The 22,834-nt window shown below is 43.6% G+C and overlaps 1 protein-coding gene across 1 annotated transcript in view; it reads right to left on the minus strand.

The window, feature by feature from the left end:
* Positions 1-1,346: 1,346 nt before the first annotated feature.
* LOC148933245 (transcription initiation factor IIA subunit 2-like) overlaps positions 1,347-22,834 on the minus strand; it is a 50,169-nt gene continuing 28,681 nt past the window's right edge. The window contains exon 5 of the mRNA XM_089063270.1: positions 1,347-1,487. Coding sequence (XP_088919396.1) covers positions 1,347-1,487 — 141 coding nt within the window. The remainder of the gene's footprint in view (positions 1,488-22,834) is intronic.

A 22,834-nucleotide genomic window follows, 5' to 3' on the forward strand; every position in this document is an offset into this window, starting at 1 on the left:
AACACACATTCTTATGGGCTCAGCAAAAATAGCAGCCCAACCGAATAATAATAGAAGCCCAAAGCAAGGAGTCAAATAATCCAACATTGACCATCCTCCAGCTTCCGTAACGGCTTACAATACCCGGTGGTTACAGTCCAGCCATCATGACTTAAATTATGTGTTGACCAACAGCCTCCAATGCAATAGACTACATCTAGAAATATGATAGTCACTCCATGCATTCTACACACCATCAAAAAACGCAAAGCGATCTGCAACATAAGCTCTCTCTCTGTGCATAGGCTTCTATCGAGGTTTTGTCCTCGCCCTCGTCTAGTTCACCAATCTCGGCGCTTTCACCAACTTCATCAACAACCCCTTGGGAGTTTTCGAACCCCTTTGGGCCCACTGATGGATCCACCTCGATTGGATTGGTCAGTTTCACTTTTAGTGATTCTGTAAAATCCTTGATTGGATCAAGTGTTGGGGCCTTGGGGATCAACACGAATGTAGGGGGCTCTATACTCTGTATGAATATGGGGGTCTCCGTGCTCAACATGAATGTGGGACCCTGGGACCCACCATGGTCACACAAATGCTAGCTCCTATGGGTCAACGGAATTGACCCCTATTATGGAGTGAGTTTGGATTTTTATTGTCAAAAGTACTACTCCTTTCTCAACTAAGTTGGGTAAGAAATTGTGTTGAATTTATTAAATGAAAATAAAATAGAAAAAGAGAAGAAAAAAGTAGCAAAGACATGAGAGTAAAATATGTGATGAAGTAAAATGAACTGTTTAAATGTGTGTTTTGTAAGGAAAAGAAAAACTCAATTTTATTAGGACATCCCAAAAAGAAAAAATACAACCCAAATTACTTATGAATTAGGACGGAGGAAGTATTGATCAGATATTTCTAAACGTTTTTCTACTATTGGTTGTTCCAATACATTTTACACTGACCAAAATTTGATTTGCATGTTAGAATTCGCGTTTGCATTTTTATTTATTTCAAATTTCGAGAATTGGTTACACGGCATCAACATATTAATTTCCAAGTCGGTACTTTATAGTGTAATTGTTGGTTTACACTTTTACAGTCATTCGTTAAATATTAAGCACGTGTACTTAATAAATCAAATTGGCCTAGTAATCTGTCCTTTAGAAAATGTGAAATGTGAATTCAGAAGGCACCACCAACAGTAGCTTATGCGTGTTAATTTTCCGATACTTCCCCCTCCGCTATTAATCTTTTGTCAAATACTGTATAAAAACAGGAAGGACTTGCCTCCGAACTCTCTCTTCTTTCTCCCAGATCCTTACAAAAACTACCTCCTTACAAAATCTACCTAGTAAGCTATATTTTCACTGAGTTAGTAACTTTGAGTCGCAGGCCACAATCTTGAGAGAATCAACAGTTTCCTGGCCTTCTTCACTTTTCACCTGAGCATTTTGTAAAATGTAAGTCCACACATTGTCACAGAATCGGTAGGTATGAAGATGTCCCTGTAGCAACAGTCATAGAGAGATACTATAAATCAACTGTATTATGAACCCCTACACATAGTGTACACTGAACAAGAATGATAACAACTACAGATGCAAGATTCTAGTCCTAGCAGAGAAGATACACCCAAAAATGAGAACAACTGAAAGATTCTTCCAAAGTATAAACAAAGTCAACGAGCCCTAGGTAATTCCTATATACAAATCGGCACAGAGAAAATAAAGCAGGCACTCCCTCAGAGATGTACATGATAGTATGATTAAGCAACCATTAGTAGCCCAAAGAGACTCCATACAAATTTCACAGAGATAAAAGAGGACAGGGCCAAATCCTATATCCAATGGCAAACCACTGACAGGAAAATTATTACTCTGGTAGGAAAATTTCAGAGATACTCCAATTAATTCTCCGGTGGGAAAATTTCACAGATATTATTGGATTACATATCCCTGAGAGTGTTGGCAAATCTACCATGTTATCATAATGAATTGCATTCAGATTAATGCTGATAAATTCCTGCAATCAGTAGAGATCATGCATACATACATGCAAACCACTGAACAATTTTACCAAATATCTTGACAATGTACATATTCTTTGAATTAATTTATTGTAAACCATCAGTTTCTATCGAAGTAAGAGCACAGTCAACATGACATTTCATCAAACTAAGTAAGACTAAATAAATAGTAATGATCACCTAGAACAAAATATAACCACAATATACTAATGGTACTCATACTATGGGCAGAGAAGCAGTGAACCGCTTTATGCTTCAACCAACAGATTCACTATTAGCACAACCCAGAAAATATATTAAAAGCATAGAGTGACAAAAACTGAAAATGTCAGCTTTGAATATTAGCGAATTTCACTCAGACAGTCATTTGCAACGCACATGGAGAAAATACTGTACATAAAAAAATCTAGTCACCTTAATGGAAACCTTGTTGACAGGTCCCTAGAGTGCAGTGCAGATGCGGTGTGATATGTGTCACTCGATCTAACAGGTCCAGAGGATTGGACTAGACTTCAGAGGCTAGAAGATCATGAAACTTATCAAAAAGGGGTCGTTGGGTGCACTATGTTCCTTCAAAAACATCAACCCACTATACTACAACTTAGCACAGGGAAGTAAAGGATCGATCCCACGAGGACGAAGGTGCTACGAAACTGCATTTGATGATGTTTTGGGAAAAAGGGGTTGGTTGCTGCCACGCAATTTTGTGGGTCGAGAACTTAAAACTACTTGGTCTGAGAGATAAGCAAAACTTTACTCTACCTATTGGATCTAATAGATCAGAAGAACTTTACTCTACCTACTGGGTCTAAGAACTGAGAGTGTACGGAACATACATGACTTAGAGAAACTGAGATATTTTAAAGTTCTAAAGCAGCTGGAGTAAACTTAACTAGAAAGACTTTCCTAATTTGGACAGACAAGCATAAAGCAAAAAGCAAGACAAGTTTTCTTAAACTACCAGCGTCTGGAAAAGCATGCAGAAAAGTAAAAGAGACAAAGTGGATCGTACTGACAGGTCTAGGGGACATGCAGAAAAAGCAAAGTACATGCTGAAAAGTACTGACATAAAGCAGATTTGGTTCTAACTATCAACAACTTCATCTTCTTCGGGAATCAAACGAGAATAGCAGAGAAAACAGAGTTTTAAACACCATGAAAACAGAGCAAACTTTAGATCTAGACTTAAAACGAGAAATTAAAGCCTAAACTAACAGATCTACGCTACTGGACCTAAAGGATGCAGAAATAGAAAGTAAATAGCCATAATCATGCACAACGTAAACATCAAGCACCAAATATCCGAAACTTCAACTCTAAAACACCAAGATTCAACAAATCTAAACATCTCCATATACAAATCCCCAGCCTCCATTTCAGCTCCAAACATCCAATAACAACAAGAACGAAAGCTAAAAACAAGAGATGAACATAAACTCAGAGATATCCAACCAAAAGCAAACATAAACTTCCATAATAACTAGAAATAAGTCTGAATCCAGCAGATCAAAGTCAGAAGCTAAAGTTGCGAACTAAAAACCACAAAGTACTAAACGAAAGCAATAAAATTGTTTCTTCGCCTTCACAAGGCAGTGTTACACAGCAAAATAACGATGACGATGAGAACCACGGTGGCCAGAATCCTCCATGTCCAAGTGCGCAGCAACACGGAATGAAAATTTGAAGTATGGAACTAGAACTAGAGCTAGGAAAGCGTAGGAGTAGCTGTTCACGGTTTGTCTTGCTCTTCAAGGTTGAGCTCTTTATATATGTGAGGCTCTGATCCCTAGGGTATCCCCTCTGGTGATTTTACGCTCCTGCCCTTGAGTAAGACTCTTTAAAATAATTTGCTCTCGCTCCATTCTGCTCATGTCGCCAACTTTTGATTCTCCCAGGTCTGAACGACGACTTCTGATTTTTGCTTCAATTTCATCTCTTTTGCATCTGCCAGGTCAGGTAACAACAACTGCTGGGTCTGACAGATTTACTACGCACCTGAACTCATAAACGCACATTAGCGCCCCAAATGCACAAAATTTTAACCCTAAACCAATGCATGAAACGAGCCTTATCAAACTACTCACACTTAAACCATACTTGCCCTCAAGTATGAAGACAAGAAAAATGAATAAGACACGTTTCAATGCATGGTTTCCCCTTAACCGACTCTAAAAGAAAAAGACTCAAACTACTAGACCTAGACGCTAAGGACTTAGACAAAGAAAACAGATAAAAACACATATTAACACATAAACATATAAATGCATAAACTGGTTTATTTTCTAGCAGTCATCCCCACAAGATTAAGGTCAATTCAAGAACCTACAGTCTCCGAATCTTCCCGTTCCCTTCTTCTATCTAATCGGCTTGTCAGTTTGTCAAGATAGCCCCCAACTTCACTAACTGTTGGATTCGCTCGATCACTCATTCCTCACCAGGGATGTTAGGATCGTTCGCTCTTATAGTGCTATACCACTGATGCCTCGGGTCAGAGAGTTTCCCTGTCATAGCTCTTATTATAATTCTCTTCTTCCCTCCTGGACTTCGTCCAGCTTATACCTCCAAATATTTTTTTTTTCTCTGGACCTTGTTCCAGTTTATTCCTCCCTTTTTTTTTAGACTCTGGACTTCGTCCAGCTTATACCTCCAGTACCCTTCCCCTAGGCCCGAGAAGTTACTTCTATCACCAAAAATTTTCTCCTTCTAAGTTCTTTCCCTAAGCATCAAGTGGCAGCCCTCTCATTTTGTGTTAGTATGAAGTGTTTAAGGCTTATAGCTCACTTTTATGGAGGGCTTCACAACTAGATTAATCGAGGCATATTCTATCGTCCTTACTTCATCCAAACCGATTTTGATTTATTAAGGAAAAGGGCATCAAAGTTGACATGTATTCTCTCTGCAATCACTCTCACTAAGGGGCTTTGCTTTCTATTCACCAGTTATACATAAACACATAATTTCCTACTAACTGACAACTACTAACTCCTAGACCTAGTAAACAGACACACATAATTGACACTAACTTGCACTAACTCCCTCCCCCCTCCCACTTCACCATGCTTGTCCCCAAGCATTTTTTTGGTGAAGTGGAAAACAAGGCTAAGTTAGTGCGACACCTAACAGACTCACAAAACACATATTATATAAAAACAAACTTCTCACACTTAGACCGATGAAAAGCCCTTGGTCTGTGTGCGTGTATTCAAATAGGGAATAACAGCTTCCCTAGATCCAGCAAATCCACTAGATCACGTGGTCTAGGAACTCGTTGATCGCAAGGAATCCCGGTCGTCGGACACACAGAGCACTTCTTTCAAAAACCCTCAACCACTTTACTAAACCTAGTATAGGGAAGTAGGGATCGATCCCACAGAGAAGGATGCGTAATACTCATGTTCAAGGATATGGGTGTGTTTTTGGTGTTGGCTGCTGCCACGTATTTTCTTGGGTTGAGGAAAAACAAAATTAACTTGACTTGGGAAACTTTAAAATTTTTTAAGCTAACAGCTAAACCTAGGCAAAAATCATGAAAAAGCGTAGTAAAGGAAATTAACTATTCGACACTTGATCTAAGAAAACTACTTCTCTACTAGACCTAGGAAATAAACCTACTGTGGGGACCATGACTGAAAAAGCAAAGTACGAACGAAAAGTTGGCAGAATAACTAACTCTCGTACCAACTAACAGCGACATCGTCTTCTACAACCAAATTGCGTAAAACTTCTTAAGAAATTCAACATAAACGAAATTAAAACAGAACAACTGACTTTTAAATCAAATTAATGCATAAACAACAAAGAAGCTAATAGATCTGCATACTCTAGACGAAGCGAAACAGAAAACAAGAAGAAAAACATAATCCATCGAACAACTATCTTTCCACACGTCGAATCCAACCTCAGACGCTAAATCCACTCCGGATCCAAGCGTCCGACATGAACTCCAACCAACAGAAACTCTTCATCACGTCAGATTTAAACAAAATAAACAGAGATCGACATAACATTTGAAGAAATAAACTAACAGCAGAGAGATCTATGCAAATTGACTTGAAATTAAACTGCTAAACGCAAATCAACAAATAGAAAGACAAATAAGTATCATCCACAGCAAGGTCGACTCCCAAAAGTGAAGTTCGACGGTAAAAACCAGCAAAACAACTGAAATTAAAAGTAATTGTATCTTCGCCCACACTCGGACGGTGTTGCCAACCACGAAATTTCTAAGATAATAATCTTCTGTTCCCGACTACCCCAGATCCATTCCCAAGTGTGTGTAAAGTGTGTGAGCTAAGAAGAGTGAAAAAAAGTGATGGTTCTTGCGTTGCATGCTCTTCTATATATAGGCGTTTGAGTGGGGCCCAGCGAGGTATAGATAAGACTTTGTTGCCCTCAGCTACTGACTCCTCTGTCACGCCAATTTCCCTTGTAAATTATGTTCACTTTGTTCCTTTCCTTCGCTAGACCATCTCCTTCAGTACTTCCTTGATCTAGCGATTTTCTTCACACACCTGGCTTAGGAAACGTGTTAGACCCAGCAAATTATAACATTTTTCGCACATTACCGATGCATGAAATTAGCCTTATCAAACTGCTCACACTTAAACCATACTTGTCCTCAAGTATAAAGACAAGAAATGAAAGAGAATAAGGCGAATTTCAAGCACGGTTATCTCTTGACCGACTCCTACACCTAGACAAGAAAAACTAAGAAAATATATAAAAAATTAAGAAAACATACAAACAGTTAAACACTAGCTTCAATTTTAGGCATCTGTCCCCACAAGATTAAGGTCAATTCAATAGGTTGCACTCCTCCAAATAGGCCCTTTCCCTTCCTTTACCTAGCCAATCTGTCAGCTTGTCAAGATGGCTTCCACTTACCCGATTGTTGGGTTCACTCGATCACTCATTCCTCACCAGGGATGTTAGGATCGATTCTCTCTAAAGTTAATGCTACACCACTGAAGCGTCGGGTTATGAGAGTTCCTCCTTCCTGGGTCAGGCTATTATTATTCCTGTTTTTTTTAAACCATTTCCCCTTGGACTTCGTCCAGCTTATTCCTCCTTTTTTCTATATATATATATATATATATATATATATATATATAGGGAGATGATCAAAACAAGTATGTGTTTAAATCCAGGAATGCAGCTCAAATCTTGGCCCTAGGATTAGATGATCTAATGGTCAATAATTAACCCAAAACACGGAAGGTCATAATTAAGTAGTTTTAGGTCATATTATAAGATTTGGATTTATGTCATGTTAAGATCATTTTAGGTCATGCTTTGTTAGCATGACCTAAAAATAAACTAACTATGACCTAAATATGTCTTACGTATGACCGTGTTCTGCATTTCTGTATTTAAATCTGGTCTTCATAGATCAAAACCCTATATATATATATATATATATATTCTCTGTACTTTGTCCAGCTTATTCCTCCATTTCTCCTTCTTTCTGGACTTCGTCCAGCTTATAACGCCTTCCCCTGGACTTTGTCCAGCTTATACCTTCATAACCCAATTCCCACTTTTTCTCCTTCACAGCACTTCTCCCTAAGCATTCAGTGGTGGCCCTTAAACATGTGTTAGCTCGAAGTTATTTAAGGATTATAACTCACTATATGGTAGGGCTTCACAACTGAGTAAGTAGACGCATTCTCCATCGTTCTCGCTTCACTCAAATTAACTAGGCTTATTTAAGGAAAAAGCTTCTAAGTTGAAATGCCTCCTACCTTCAATTATTTTCACTAAGGGAATCATGCCGTATTATATCCACTGGCTCATGCGACAACACTTAAGACTTACAGATTCTTAATATCCAGACAAAAGGTAATGCATTGACTCCTCTCCCCCTCCCACTTCACTCAAGCTTGTCCTCAAGCCATCGTCGTGAAGGGGGGAACAGAGAGATCAATGCAAAATAACAAACAGATTATATAAACACAAACTTCTCACACTTAGACCAAGCAATGGGCTAAGTGGGAGAAGAAACACCGAAAACATAAGAAAACAAACACAAAACAGAAAACACAAACTTCTCACACTTAGGCCACGCAGTGGGCTAAGTGGGAGAAGATATAACAAATATTAAACACATATATAACAGGGATAAAATGAAAAAACTAAAAAAACGACAAATAAAAGTTACTTGGTCAAGAGATGATTGGTCACTTCTGGGGCTGGCTCCCTCGAGAGCCAGACTGGGGTGGGATTCCGGGTCGGGTCACTTTGATTTTCTTCTTTGCTGGCTGCTCCAGCTCTTCTTCCTCCTGTGTTGCTTGTTTAGATACTGGCTTTCTCATGATAGACTTTGGTTTTGGTGGGGCTGGAACTTGCATGGGAACGGTCGGGGAGATCAATTGCTTGAGCGATTCCTGCGACTGCCTGACGGAGGGACTGCTCTGAGCGGGCTGCCTGACTTCACTGCTGGACCCAGGAGTCGTCCTCGACTGGGTCAAGGGGAGCGTCTGCTGCAACCACTTTAGCATCTTAAATGAAAGCTCCACCGCCTCCGTCATCCGCTCATTCTGTTTGGCGCACTTCACCGCCAAATCAGCAATATTGCCCCTCAGGGTCTGTACTTCCTCCCGATTTCCCATCAATTCCTTCCTTATCCCACCGAGCTCCTTGATCATTTCTCTCCTCATCAACTGCATCTCTTTCTTCACGTCCTGAACTTCCTTGCGTAGCTCCTCAACCTCTTCACTCGGCATGGCTTCCTCGGCTTCCTCCGGCTCTGCCTTCACCTTGTCTCCCAACGAATAGAAGAGAGTCTTGGTGCCTTGAGTCTGCAGCAACCCCTTGTTGAAGAAATAATCAACACTAAACACCTCTGGGGGTTCGCACATGACTACCAGCGGAGCGGTCTTGGCAATTCTCATTTCTATGTTTCTCTGGAGGTAAGCGCCGATGAGGTGGCAGGTGTACATATGACGCCCCGGGTTGCTCGTCAGTTGGTGGCACGCCTGCGCCAGCCAATATCCGAGGTGCACCTTAACACCCTTCGCCATACACCATGTGAAGTAGAGGTCGGTAGTAGTGAGAGCTGAATTCGCACTGCCCATCAAATTATAGCTGACAAATGTTTGAGCAAAACAGAGAACCCGGTCTTCGATGTGGGAGGCTTTGGAGTAGCTGGACTTAAACGCCCCTAATTTAGGGTGCGTGACCAGTTCCCATGCTGTTTGTACTTTGAATCCAGGCGTGTTCTTTGGCATCCCGACCATCCTGTCATTCCACGCCCCCTCTTCATCTTCTGCCTGGGTAAACAACCCCATCCGCAGAGACCACTCCCTAATGCTCAACTCATATTCCTGATTGAAAATTCTGAATGTGATAGAATCCTCGTCCAGGTCAGTGGTATTCTTTAAACGAAAAGTGGAGAAAAACTCCCTTGCTAAATCCACTGGTACCCTCTCCTGGCTGTGTTGCAACAGCCACTCAAACCCTATTGCTCGGATACAGGCGCGGAATTCTTTGTCACATGCGATCATTTTGAGCTCCCTCGAGCTGTACTGCTTCCCTGACTTGGCCATCTTCCCGGCGCTACACCTCTCCTTGTATACCGCGATCCTCTTTTGATCGTCGAACTGCCTCATCTCCACTAGCAATCCTTTAGTCAGCCAAATTACTGGTCGTCCCAGAATTGGCTCTTCTTCAGCCTCCTCAGAGTTATAGCTGGGCTCAGGGATGGGCTCGTCGTGTTCCTCGACAGAGGGTTCCTCGATTACAGGGGAAAGGATCTCCTCGACCTCCTGGATGGAGGGAGCTTTCCTAGACCGGGTGGATGAGATCGCCGGCGCCTTTCCTTTTCTTGCCTTTTCCTTGGCCAAGTGCTCCTTTGCCTCTGTTGCGTCAGGCACTAAGTCATCGACTTCATCGAGGAGGCTCCTCCTGGTGCGCCTCCTTTCTGCCCTCTCGTCAACCTTGGGCTCACTTTCTTCCTGGTCATCAACCAGGTCCACGATCAGTTTCAGCCCTTCCTCGGGCTCCGGTACTTCAGTTGTATGTAGATCTGACTCCTCCAAAAGCTTTTCTGGGGTTTCCCCCACTCCAACCAACATTGGGGTTGCCCCCTCGATATAAATGGGGTTCTCCCCCCCTGACATCTCCTGGGGTTGCCCCCACTTCCACGAACTCAGGAGTTGCACCCCTGAAATCAACCGGGGTCCCTTCCCCCGTCTCCAGAATAGGGGTTTCCCCCTCAGCAATTTTCTCCAAAATAGGGGTTTCGCCGATTTCGCAGCCGAATCTGCCGGAATTGTCAGTGGTGGTGCGACTGGCGCAGACGGCATTAGACTGGCGGCGAATAGGGCATACACCTCCTTTGCTTTCTCTACACTCCCCACCTTCTGCGTCAACTCTGCCAACAAAGTTGGGTCATACACAGTGCTTTGGGTAGAATCCATTGGTGTAGATCTGAAAAATGAAAGGAAACTGGGCGAATTTGGTTAGGGTTTCGTTACTTTTTAGAGAGAGAAAATGAAAACTAGAGAGAAGGGAGAGCGAATCAATTTTTTTTCATCGAATTAGGAATAACTGGAGAGAGAAGGACGACGGTTGCTTTTCTGGTGAAAAGATGGTGCGGTTGCAGGCGTGATGTAAGCAACCGTACGTCTCCCATAATTATCGGCCAGATTTTGAAATTCAAAATATCTTTTTCCCTCCTTGACTCCTTCCTCCAGACTCTTCTCTAGATAATTCCCTCGACCATGTCCTACAAAACAAAGAAAGTGAAGGTTCCAGACTCCTAGGTCGAGGTTAGAGCATGAAATAACGGTTCCCTTTGGAGTCTGGTGCTTCGAAAATATTTTTTTGGATTTTCTAAAAAAAAGCAATTATATTTACATCCTTGTTGCATTTCCGAGATTCCCTGGTTCCATTTGAATTTTCAAAATTGTTAACTTACTTCCTTGACCCAGGAATTCATCGGAAATTTCCCCCGTCCGTTTAGGCGATAATAGGAAGTGTATGTAGTGGAACTTCGTCCACAACACACAACTCGGAATTATCCCTATAGACTTTCACTCTATGACCGTTTACAAGGAAAGGAACAGAGTTTGGAGCACTTCCCTGGATTTCCACTGCTCCATTTGCTCGGATGACAACGATGGTGTACGGGCCGATCCACTTAGACTTCAGTTTCCCTGGCATTAGCTTAAGCCGAGACTGAAAAAGGAGCACCTTCTGTCCCACATGAAGTTACTTGACCCGGAGATTTTTATCATGCCATAACTTTTTTCTTTCTTTGTACCACATGGCAGGCTCAAACGACTCCATCCGGAAGTTCCTCCAACTCTTGCAATTATAACTTCCTCTCTTCTTCGCAAGCTATCGGTTTCATGTTCATTTCTTTCACTGCCCAATACGCCTTGTGTTCAATACCTACAGGTAAGTGACACATCTTACCAAACACAAGTCTGTAAGGTGACATTCCAATAGGCGTTTTGAAAGCAGTTCTGTAAGCCCACAATGCGTCCCCGAGTCTTTTGCTCCAGTCCTTCCTTGACGGATTAACTGTTTTCTCCAATATTGCCTTGATCTCGTGATTGGAAATCTCTGCCTGGCCATTAGACTGAGGATGGTAAGCAGTCGACACTCTATGGTGAACACCATATTTCCTCATCAAAGCCTCGATGGTGCGATTACAGAAATGAGTTCCTTGATCCGAGACAATGGCCCGAGGAACTCCATATCGGTTGAAAATATTGGCCTTCAAAAATTTCGCCACCTCCTTCTATTCACATGTTATGGTGGCCTTAGCTTCTATCCACTTAGACACATAGTCTACTGCAACCAATATATATGTATTCCCGCAAGACGATGGGAATGGTCCCATAAAGTCCATTCCCCACACATCGAAAATTTCACACACTATCACTGGGACCTGAGGCATCTCGTCTCTTCTTGCAATCCCCCCCGTCTGCTGGCATCTCTCGCAATATTAGATCAAGGCTGGCTAAACAAGTATCAAATGAGTTCCCATATACAGTGAAATCGTCCATGAATATCTCAATGCATACTTCCAACAGATCTGAGAAAATGCTCATCATACACCGTTGGAAAGTCCCCGGTGCATTACACAATCCAAACGACATTCTTCGGTATGCATATGTACCAAAAGGGCACGTGAATGTGGTCTTCCCTTGATCCTCTGGATTGACGTAGATTTGGAAATAGCCGCTGTATCCATCAAGGAAACAGAAATACTGTTTGCCTGCCAATCTCTCCAGCATCTGATCAATGAAAGGTACAGGAAAATGATCCTTCTTTGTGGCTTCGTTCAACTTCCTGTAGTCGATGCACATCATCCATCCTGTCACTAATCTGGTGGGTACCAATTCATTCTTTTCATTCTTAACAACCTGTATCCCAGACTTCTTCGGCACCATATGGAGTAGATGATTCATAGAGCAAGCAACTTCAATACCTCCTTTAGGACCTCCTCTCGCATGTTCGGGTTCAGCTTCCGTTGTGTATCTCGGTGAGCCTTCGCACTTTCCTCTAAACGAATGTGGTGCATACAAAGATCCGGACTTATTCCCACCAAATCTGAGAGAGTCCATCCTAGTGCTTTCTTGTTTCTTTTGATGACCTCCAACAACTCCTTCTCTTGCTCCTTGGTCAAGTTGTTGTTGACTATTACCGGAAATGTCTCCCCCTCCTCCAAGTAAGCGTACTTGAGGCCTGGTGGAAGTGTCTTCAACTCTTTTTTTGTTCCATTCGTCTCCTGGGGCAAGAGATTTTTGTCTGCAGTTTCTGGTAAGGTCTCTTTCCCAGACCCAGGAGATTTTTTCAAACTGGCCACATAAGCTGATCCCTTAGATCTAGCTGACTCAGGGCTTCTGCAGAATTCCATAATGGCCTCTGTGAGCTCTTCATCTGTCAATTCTGCTGTGTTCATTGCTACACACCATCCCACAACTTCGTTGTCAATCGAATGGCTCAACTCCGAGTTGTCGATTTGTTCCTGTATCAATTCGGTCTCAAGATATTCTTGGACTAAAAGGTTAATAACATCAATAGCGTAGAGATTCTCAACATCTAAAGGCCTTTTCATCCCTTCATCTATGCTAAAGGTATATTTTTCCCCATTATAGTCCAAGCAAATTGTTCCATCAAAAACATCGATAATGGTCTTAGCAGTACGCAAAAATGGCCTCCCTAAAAGTACCCCACTAGACTCAGCAGACTCATTATCATTCATCTTGATCACATAGAAATCAGCAGGATATAGAAAATCATGCACTTTGACTATAACATTTTCCAACACTCCTTCAGGGCAAATGCAAGTTCTATCTGCTAGCTGGATCACTACCTTGGTAGCAACCATTCTTAACCCAGTTAACTTCTTATAGATCGAAAGTGGCAAAACATTTATTGACGCCCCTAGATCATACATAGCATGCTCAACTTTGATATCCCCTAAGGAGATGGGTAATGTGAACATACCTGGGTCGGTGCATTTTGAGGGAATCCTTCTTTTTTGTATCACAGCAGACACAGTTTCTCCAATCACAATCTTCCCATCTGGCTTGGTCTTCCCTGCAATAAACTCCTTGATGAACTTACTGAAGGCGGGCATTTTCAAGGCTTGCAAGAATGGCAGGTTGATTTCCAACTTGCTGAAAATCTCCATGAGATCCTCTGTATCATCCTTTTTCTTCTTCGCCTCCCCACGATATGGAAATGGTTTTGCTCGCTTTACTGCATTTGTGGAAGTCCCAGCCTGGGTTTCATCAACTCCCTTGTTTCCTTCCTTACTTACTTCCTCAGGTTCGGGGTCTAGGAAGAACGGGTCCCTTGATCGAGGTAGAGATCCCCCTAAATCTTCCTTCTGGAGGTCTCTCTGAACAATTATCTCCCTCGGTCCAGCGCCTTCCTCTTGTTGCTTCTTACTCTGTTTCCCTTCTTTAGCTTGCATAGGCACTTCCTCATCAGTTTCCAACGTCGGCCCTTCGTAACCCTGCCCAGATCTCAAGGTGATTTGACTAATGTTTGCTCGGTCTGGCGGTTTGATGGTAGCAGGAAGTTTGCCTTCATTCCCTCGCATCTCATTCAAGGAAACTGCGATCTGGGAAAGTTGTTTTGTCATCATGTCCATGGCGGCTTTATGTTCAGACTGAGCATCTTGCAACTTGTGCACCATGTCATTGTTGGAGTGTAGGTTACCTTGCATAAACTGCTGTGAATTTACCAGATCATGGACCATGTAATCCAAACTCCGTTGTGGTCTGAAGTTGAATTGACCAGAATTTTGTTCTTGACCTTGGTTCTATCGATAGTTGCCTTGATGATTGTTGTATTGGTTATTCGACCCTTGATTTCCCTGATGGTTATTGTACTGGCCGCCAGACCCTTGATTTCCTTGATGGTTATTGTACTGGCCACCAGACCCTTGATTCCCTTGATGATTCGGTTGGGAGTTTTGGTAGTTCCCTTGATTGTTTCTCTGATGAGGTGGTACATAAGAGCTTAATGGGTTGTTCTGATTTTTGTTTCCCCAATTAGCTTGGTCCTGATTCCTATACCCCAGCTGTAATTGTCCTTCTTGACCTTTCCCTGACCAGTTGGACTGCCTCTCCGGAGGGTGTGCAAAATTCGTGAGCTGAAAAGGAGGTGGCTGGCTTTGATCATGGTCAGTCCATCTAAAGTTTGGGTGAGTCCTCCATGGAGCGTCCCTCTGTCTTCCTTGATTCCAACTTCCATCGGGATTCCAACTCCCCATCGAATTTGCTTGAGCTTGACACTCCCCTTCGCAGGGCTGACTGTAGTATGGTTGCAGTTGTCTTTCCTCTTGACCAGGGGATTTCTCAATTTCCACTGGAGCATGCGGATTGTATTTCTCGATTGCATTTAGCAGGGCCTTTTCCAGTTTATCGATCCTATCTTCCACCTTCTTGTCTTCTTGATCCATCACTGCATTAGTTGATCCTCTCCTCAATATGCTTCGCGGGTTATCATAGGCCTTCTTTGCCTCGATCAGCCTCCCCAAGGTTTCCCGAGCTTCACTTGCCTTATTCTTGGTAAAATTTCTCCCGATCGAGGAGTTCATCAAGTCCTTTGATTCAGGGTTTGCACCTTCGTAGAACAAATAGTAAGTCTCCGCTTCTATCATCCTGTGGTTTGGACAAGCATCCAGCAGCCCCTTGAAACGGAACCAATAAGAACTCAGAGACTCATCGTATTCTTGTTTGCACTCCTGAATCTCCTTCTTCAAGGCATTCGTCTTGTTGGATGGGAAAAAGTGGTCCAGAAATTCCAGTTTAAAATCCTTCCACGTGTTGATCGAGTCCGGTGGAAGCCTTAGCAGCCAAGTGTTCGCCTCCCCCTTGAGAGCAAACGGAATTGCTCGAAGACGGTAGTCCTCCTCGGTTGCCTCATTGGGTCGCTTTTGAATGCTGCATAGTTTACTGAACTCGTTCAAAAATTCATAGGGGCATTCGTTCCTACGCCCAGAGAAAGTAGGTAGAACTCCAAGTACATTTGTCTTGATATCGATCGACCTCCGCCGTTGGTTCGAGACTATGGCATGAGCGGGTTCACCATCAAGATGTGCGGTGAGCGACCCTATTTCCGGATCAGGGTCTAGTAGATAAGCCATATCTGGGTCCTTCTCCTCCTCGGTCTCGGAATGCTCTGGTTCGGTTGATGTCCCTGGGTTCTCCTCTGTCGATGAATTCCACTCCTTTTCACTTTCTGACTCGAACGGAAATGGATCTTCCATCCTCAATCCTGATCTGGTGGTGATGGTAGATGTAGATTCCTTGACTCGCTACTTGTATTGGCCACTCCCTGATCCAGATGAGATTGCCCAACTTCCAGATTGGAAGTCTGCTTTCATAAACTGTCAGGGAGAAAGAAAATAACAGAAATCAAAATTTTATTCCAAATCCTTAAATGAAATAACAACAAACGCCATCCATCCCCGGCAACGGCGCCATTTGAAAAGCCCTTGGTCTGTGTGCGTGTATTCAAATAGGGAATAACAGGTTCCCTAGATCTAGCAAATCCACTAGATCACGTGGTCTAGGAACTCGTTGATCACAAGGAATCCCAGTCGTCGGACACACAGAGCACTTCTTTCAAAAACCCTCAACCACTTTACTAAACCTAGTATAGGGAAGTAGGGATCGATCCCACAGAGAAGGATGCGTAATACTCATGTTCAAGGATTTGGGTGTGTTTTTGGTGTTGGCTGCTGCCACGCATTTTCTTGGGTTGAGGAAAAACAAAATTAACTTGACTTGGGAAACTTTAAAAATTTTTAAGCTAACAGCTAGACCAAGGCAAAAATCATGAAAAAGCGTAGTAAAGGAAATTAACTATTCGACACTTGATCTAAGAAAACTACTTCTCTACTAGACCTAGGAAATAAACCTACTGTGGGGACCATGACTGAAAAAGCAAAGTACGAACGAAAAGTTGGCAGAATAACTAACTCTCGTACCAACTAACAGCGACATCGTCTTCTACAACCAAATTGCGTAAAACTTCTTAAGAAATTCAACATAAGCGAAATTAAAACAGAGAAACTGACTTTTAAATCAAATTAATGCATAAACAACGAAGAACCTAATAGATCTGCATACTCTAGACGAAGCGAAACAGAAAACAAGAAGAAAAACAGAATCCATCGAACAACTATCTTTCCACACGTCGAATCCAACCTCAGACGCTAAATCCACTCCGGATCCAAGCGTCCGGCATGAACTCCAACCAACAGAAACTCTTCATCACGTCAGATTTAAACAAGGAACTCCGAATACTCAAATAACCACAGATCTATCACCGAATTCCATATCAAACACCACAACATCAAAATAAACAGAGATCGACATAACATTTGAAGAAATAAACTAACAGCAGAGAGATCTATGCAAATTGACTTGAAATTAAACTGCTAAACGCAGATCAACAAACAGAAAGACAAATAAGTATCATCCACAACAAGTTCGACTCCCAAAAGTGAAGTTCGACGGTAAAAACCAGCAAAACAACTGAAATTAAAAGTAATTGTATCTTCGCCCACACTCGGACGGTGTTGCCAACCACGAAATTTCTAAGAAAATAACCTTCTGTTCCCGACTACCCCAGATCCATTCCCAAGTGTGTGTAAAGTGTGTGAGCTAAGAAGAGTGAAAAAAAGTGATGGTTCTTGCGTTGCATGCTCTTCTATATATAGGCGTTTGAGTGGGGCCCAGCGAGGTATAGATAAGACTTTGTTGCCCTCACCTACTGACTCCTCTGTCACGCCAATTTCCCTTGTAAATTCTGCTCACTTTGTTCCTTTCCTTCGCTAGACCATCTCCTTCAGTACTTCCTTGATCTAGCGATTTTCTTCACACACCTGGCTTAGGAAACGTGTTAGACCCAGCAAATTATAACATTTTTCGCACATTACCGATGCATGAAATTAGCCTTATCAACCGAGCATCAGGCTAAGTGGGAGAAGGTACACAAATTAACAGATACCAAAGCATGTTATATATAAAAAGAAAACAAACTTCTCACACTTAAACCGAGCATCGGGCTAAGTGGGAGAAGATAGCTAACGGACAAATATTTACAGACACATAAAAAAAATGGGCATGCTTTGTAAAAAAACGAACTAAAACATAAAAAGACATAAAAAAAAAACTGAAATTTAAAATTACTTGGTTATGGGGGGGGGTCAATTCTGGGGGTATCCTTCTTCACTGGCCTGGGGGTATCCTTCTTCACTGGTACGCTAGTGGTGATCTCGCTGTCCTTTCTCTTTTTCTCTGGTGGCATTCCCTGGGCGTCGGAGGCTGGCTTCTCTGGGGTGACTCCTGGGGTCAGCTGCCTAGATTCTGTGGGAAACTTCAGAGGCATGGGCGGCTGCTGGGCCCGGAGGATCTTCTGGTCAACCACGGCCTGGGCCATCTTGTCAGCTTGCGCGACCATCATCTCCCTTTGAGTTACCGCCTCCTGGTGCAGCTTCAGCAAAATCTCCTGTTGTTGCACCGTATTTGCTCCCAGTTTCAACATTGTTTCTTCCATCCTTGTCTGCCACCCTTCACTTGCCGTTTTCTCATCACCTTCTCTGTCTTTATCTTCACTCCGTCAGCTTTCCCTACTTCGTAATATCTCAACACGCCATCCTTCATTATCGTCAATCCCTTGTTGAAGAAGAACGGGAGATCGAAGTATCCTGGGTCGCTACACATTGGCAGGTTGGTGACTGAGTTGGCTATCTTCATTGACACATTCCTCTGGAGGTATGCTCCCAGCAAGTTGCACGTGTAGAGATGGCGGTCGGAGTGAGTCCTGACTCTCTGGCATGCATAGGCAGTCCAGTACCCGAGGTGGACCTTCACGTTGTTCAGCATGCACCACATGAAATACAGCTCTGGAGTAGTGAGGGTTGCACCCACTTTACCCAAGAGATTGTACCCGATATATACTTGTGCCAATCGGAGTACAGGGTCAGTGATGTTTATCCTCTTTGATGTGCTTGTCTTGAACTTGGCCACCTTCTTGTGGGCAACCATCCTCCAGGCCTCCTCAGCATCGAAGCCAGTTGTATACTTGGGTGCGCCGATCTCTCTCTCATTCCACACTCCTTCCTCCTCCTCCTCCTCGGGTGTCAGTAGTCCCAGTCTCAACGACCACTCCCTTATACTCATCTCCATCTCCTCGTTGAATATCCTGAAAGAGATTGTGTCTGCATCGAGATCCGTAGATTGATTGAACTTGAAGGATGTGAAGAACTCCTTTGCCAGAGCCACCGGCACCTCCGCATTGCTGTGGTTGAGAAGCCACTCAAACCCGATACTTTTGAAGTATGAGATGAACTTCTTCTCCACTCCCAGATCCTCCAGGTCCGAGAGGCACAACTTCTTTCCGGACTTCGCCGGCTTTCCATTTGTGGCTCGGCCATCACATGCCTTCTACAGCTTTGGGTCCTCAAACTGGACCATGGCTTCCAACAACCTCTTGGTCACAAGGACCTCCATTGTTTCGAAAGGGCTCTCCTCCACGGCTGGTATCTCAGCCTCCTCTTCTTCAGTTGGATGGGCAAACGGCACACGGATCGCCTCCGGCTCGCTAATCACCACAGTGGTGTTTGCGGGGTGAGATTTCTTCTGCTGGGGCTTAGCAGTATGCTACCCCTTCCTTTTTCTTTCCGCTTCGTATCTCGTCTCCATAGCCTCCGAAGAGATTTCCTTCTCGGCTGCCACAGTCTCCTGGACCAGGGGGATATCATCCTCTGCTTCCTTTGTGTCCTCCAGCCTTAGGCGCTCGGGCCTGCCTGCCTCTGCCTCATCCACTTGCTTCCTATTACGACGGGAGTGCCTCCTCGTCAGCCTCTCATCAGTTGGTGTCCCTTGGTCATCAGTAGTTATATCGTCTATCACGACGATGTCAGTTTCTATCTCCCCACACACTTTCTCGGCATCTTGTTCATCGATGTCTCTTTCTTCATCCTTCTCAACATCCTCTCCTTTAGCCTTTTCTTCCTCCTCAGTCTCCTTCTTCGCAACTTCCTCATCAACACTCTCACCTTCCTTCTCAGCCTCCTTGTCAACAACTGCCTCACCTTCTTCACCTATGCTACCCTCATTACCCTTTTCATCATCCTCAGTCTCCTCAACACCTTGTCCCTCCTTCTCTTCCACCTCCCCTGTTTCTTCTTGACCCACTTCATCGGTTCTATCACTCTCCCCACCATCTATACCCTCCTCTTGTTCTTTTTCGTCCCCTGACCCAGCGGCCTCTACATCCGGTGTATCTTCTTGCTCACCTAGACTACCCATCCCTCTTCTCTCTCCGATTCCTCCGTCTCCATCCTATCACCCTCCTCCTCTCCAGTTTCTTCTTCATTTACAGAGGGTTCGGCATGGGGTTCAGTTTCTTTTTGAGGACTCGTATGTGGGGGGTTCGTCTCTTGGGTTAGGGTTTCCGGTAAAATTTGGGGGTTTTCGGGGTGTGTGGGTAAGGCTTGTGCAGTGGGTGTTTCGATTAATGTTTGGGGTCTTGGTGGAATTGTAAGTGGGGTTAGGGCAGGAATTACCTCTTCTTGTTTCCGGCATGCCTCCGACATTTGTGCGAAGAATTTGCTCGTCTTCGGCCCTTTCCCGTACTTCCTCTTGAATTCTTGTATGATTTCCTCGGGATCCGGTTCCGCTTCGTCGGATTTCACCTCGGCGGGGTTGTCTTGTCCGATGTTTTGCTGTGGTTGCACTTCGGTCGGTATGGGCTGCGGTGGAACTTCCGGCGGAGTGGGGTTTTCTTCTGGTGGCGGCGTGGGTGTTTTCTCGGCCGTGGGAGCCGAACTCGTCGCCTCCGTCACCTTCTTCGCGGTCTTTCCTTTCGGTGGGTTCTTCCCGCGGGTTGAGCGTGAAGCCGGATTTTTCTGCATCTTTGTCTACGGCGGTGTTTTACGGCGGAGGTTGATGGCGGTGGGTTTGATGGTTCTCGGATCTGCAGGGAGAAAGAAAAGTTTGGGAATGGTGAGTTATGAGAAAATTATTTTGGGTGAGGGAAGTTAATTAGTTTTTAGGGAAGTTATTTTAGGAAAAAGAGAATAAAAGGAAAATAAAAGAAATAAAATGAAAAGAAAAAGAAAATAAAATAAAAATAAGAAAAGGAATATCATGATTGGCTGCAGGCGAACGGTCGCGTCTCTGACGCAAGCAACCGTACGCCTCGCCAGCTTTTTGAAATTCAAAATTCAAACTTCCCCCTGATTTTTCTCACTTCCCTCTGACCGGGTAATCTTAAACACTTAGTAAAAAAAAATGAGATTTTCTGAACGTCTGGGTCAAAGAGATAAGCTTTTCAAATTCGTGCATTTCCTCAGACACTCAGAATTTTAAAAATCTTTTTGGGTTTTAGAATTTTATATATTTTTTTTGTATTTTCATAAAAAAAAACTTATTCCTGTAATTTACACCTAAATGTTTAAATATTCTTGGGAATTAACTGGTCCAGTCAGCTGATCGAAAATTTTGCCCTCTCTACCTGACCCAGTAATTCCCGAAGAATATTTAAACATTGCTTACTATGCAATAGTGGAAGGTGTGTGGAGTGGAATTTCTTCCACTTCACACAATTCCGAGCTATCCCTAAACACTTTCACTCTATGACCATTAACTAGGAAGGGAACAGAGTTAGCATTGACTCCCTGAATTTCCACTGCTCCATGCGGTCGAATGCCAACAATTGTGTAAGGCCCTATCCACTTGGACTTTAGCTTTCTAGGCATGAGCTTGAGCTTTGACTGAAAAAGGAGTACTTTCTGCCCGACCTGCAGCTCCTTGACCCGAAGGTTTTTGTCGTGCCAGAGTTTGGTCCTCTCCTTATACCACATGGCCGAATCATATGACTCCAGCCTCAATTCCTCTAGCTCCTGCAGTTGCATCTTCCTCTCTTCCTCACAGGCATGAGCCTTCATATTCATTTCCTTGACTGCCCAATACGCTTTGTGCTCTATCTCCACGGGCAGGTGGCACATTTTTCCAAATACCAATCTGTAGAGTGACATTCCTATTGGTGTCTTGTAAGCGGTTCTGTAGGCCCAGAAGGCATCACCCAGACGCTTGCTCCAGTCCTTCCTTGAGGTATTCACCGTCTTCTCTAGGATGCCCTTGATCTCTCGATTTGAGATTTCAGTCTGCCCATTTGATACGGAGTAGATAACCGATGGTGGACTCCATATTTTCTCATCAGTGCTTCAATCGTCCTATTACAGAAGTGAGTCCCTTGGTCTGAGATGATCGCTCGGGGCACGCCATATCGGTTGAATATATTGGCCTTTAGGAACTTTGAGACTTCCTTCGCATCGCTTGAGCTTGTAGCCTTGGCCTCTATCCACTTGGACACGTAATCCACAACAACCAATATATACGTATTTCCATACGAGGATGGAAATGGGCCCATGAAGTCCATGCCCCAAACATCAAAGATCTCGCAGACTATTATAGGAGTCTGTGGCATCTCATCTCTCATAGAAATCCCTCCGGTCAGTTGGCACCTGTTACAATTCTGGCAGAACTCATAAGTATCCCTATTCAACGAAGGCCAGTAGAAACCGCTATCCAGAATCTTTCTTGCCGTTTTCCTTGGGCCGAAATGGCCACCACACGCTAGTGCATGGCAGTGGTTTAGTACGTCTCTTTGCTCCCACTCTGGAATACACCTTCTTATCACTTGATCTGGACCCATCTTCCAGAGGTACGGGTCATCCCAAAAGTAGTACTTGGAATCACTTTTAATCTTCATCCTCTGGGCCCTAGTGATTTCTTGTGCGGTAGGTAATTATCCTGTAACTAAATAATTTGCCAGGTCCGCGAACCAAGGCTCATCATTCGGCTTGCCTTTCCGTTTCTCTGACTCCTCGGGCCCAGTTAATGCTAACACTACTACCCATCTGATTGGTCTAGTGGATTCCCCTAAGTAATACAAGTGCTCCTCTGGAAAAGCATCAGGGACGGCTTCCTCATCTTCTCCCTGGGTAATTCTGCTTAAATGGTCGGCCACTCTATTCTCGGTTCCTCTCTTATCTCTGACTTCCCAGTCGAACTCTTGAAATAGCAACACCCATCTGATTAGCCTTGGCTTGGATTCCTTCTTGGCTAGGAGATATTTAATGGCTGCATGGTCAGTGAACACTATTGCCCTTGACCCCAGTAGATATGGTCGGAATTTTTCAAATGAGTACACCACAGCCAGCATCTCCTTCTCGGTGGTGTCGTAGTTCTTCTGGGCCTAGTTGAGAGTCTTTGAGGCATAAAATATGACATAACTTTTTCCTTAGATCCTCTGTCCCAACACTGCTCCTACTGCAAAGTC

Source organism: Salvia hispanica, chromosome 1, assembly GCF_029641045.1.
Source record: "Salvia hispanica isolate PSC_SH4W2 chromosome 1, Shi_PSC_v1, whole genome shotgun sequence".
NCBI classification, from domain to species: Eukaryota; Viridiplantae; Streptophyta; class Magnoliopsida; order Lamiales; family Lamiaceae; genus Salvia; species Salvia hispanica.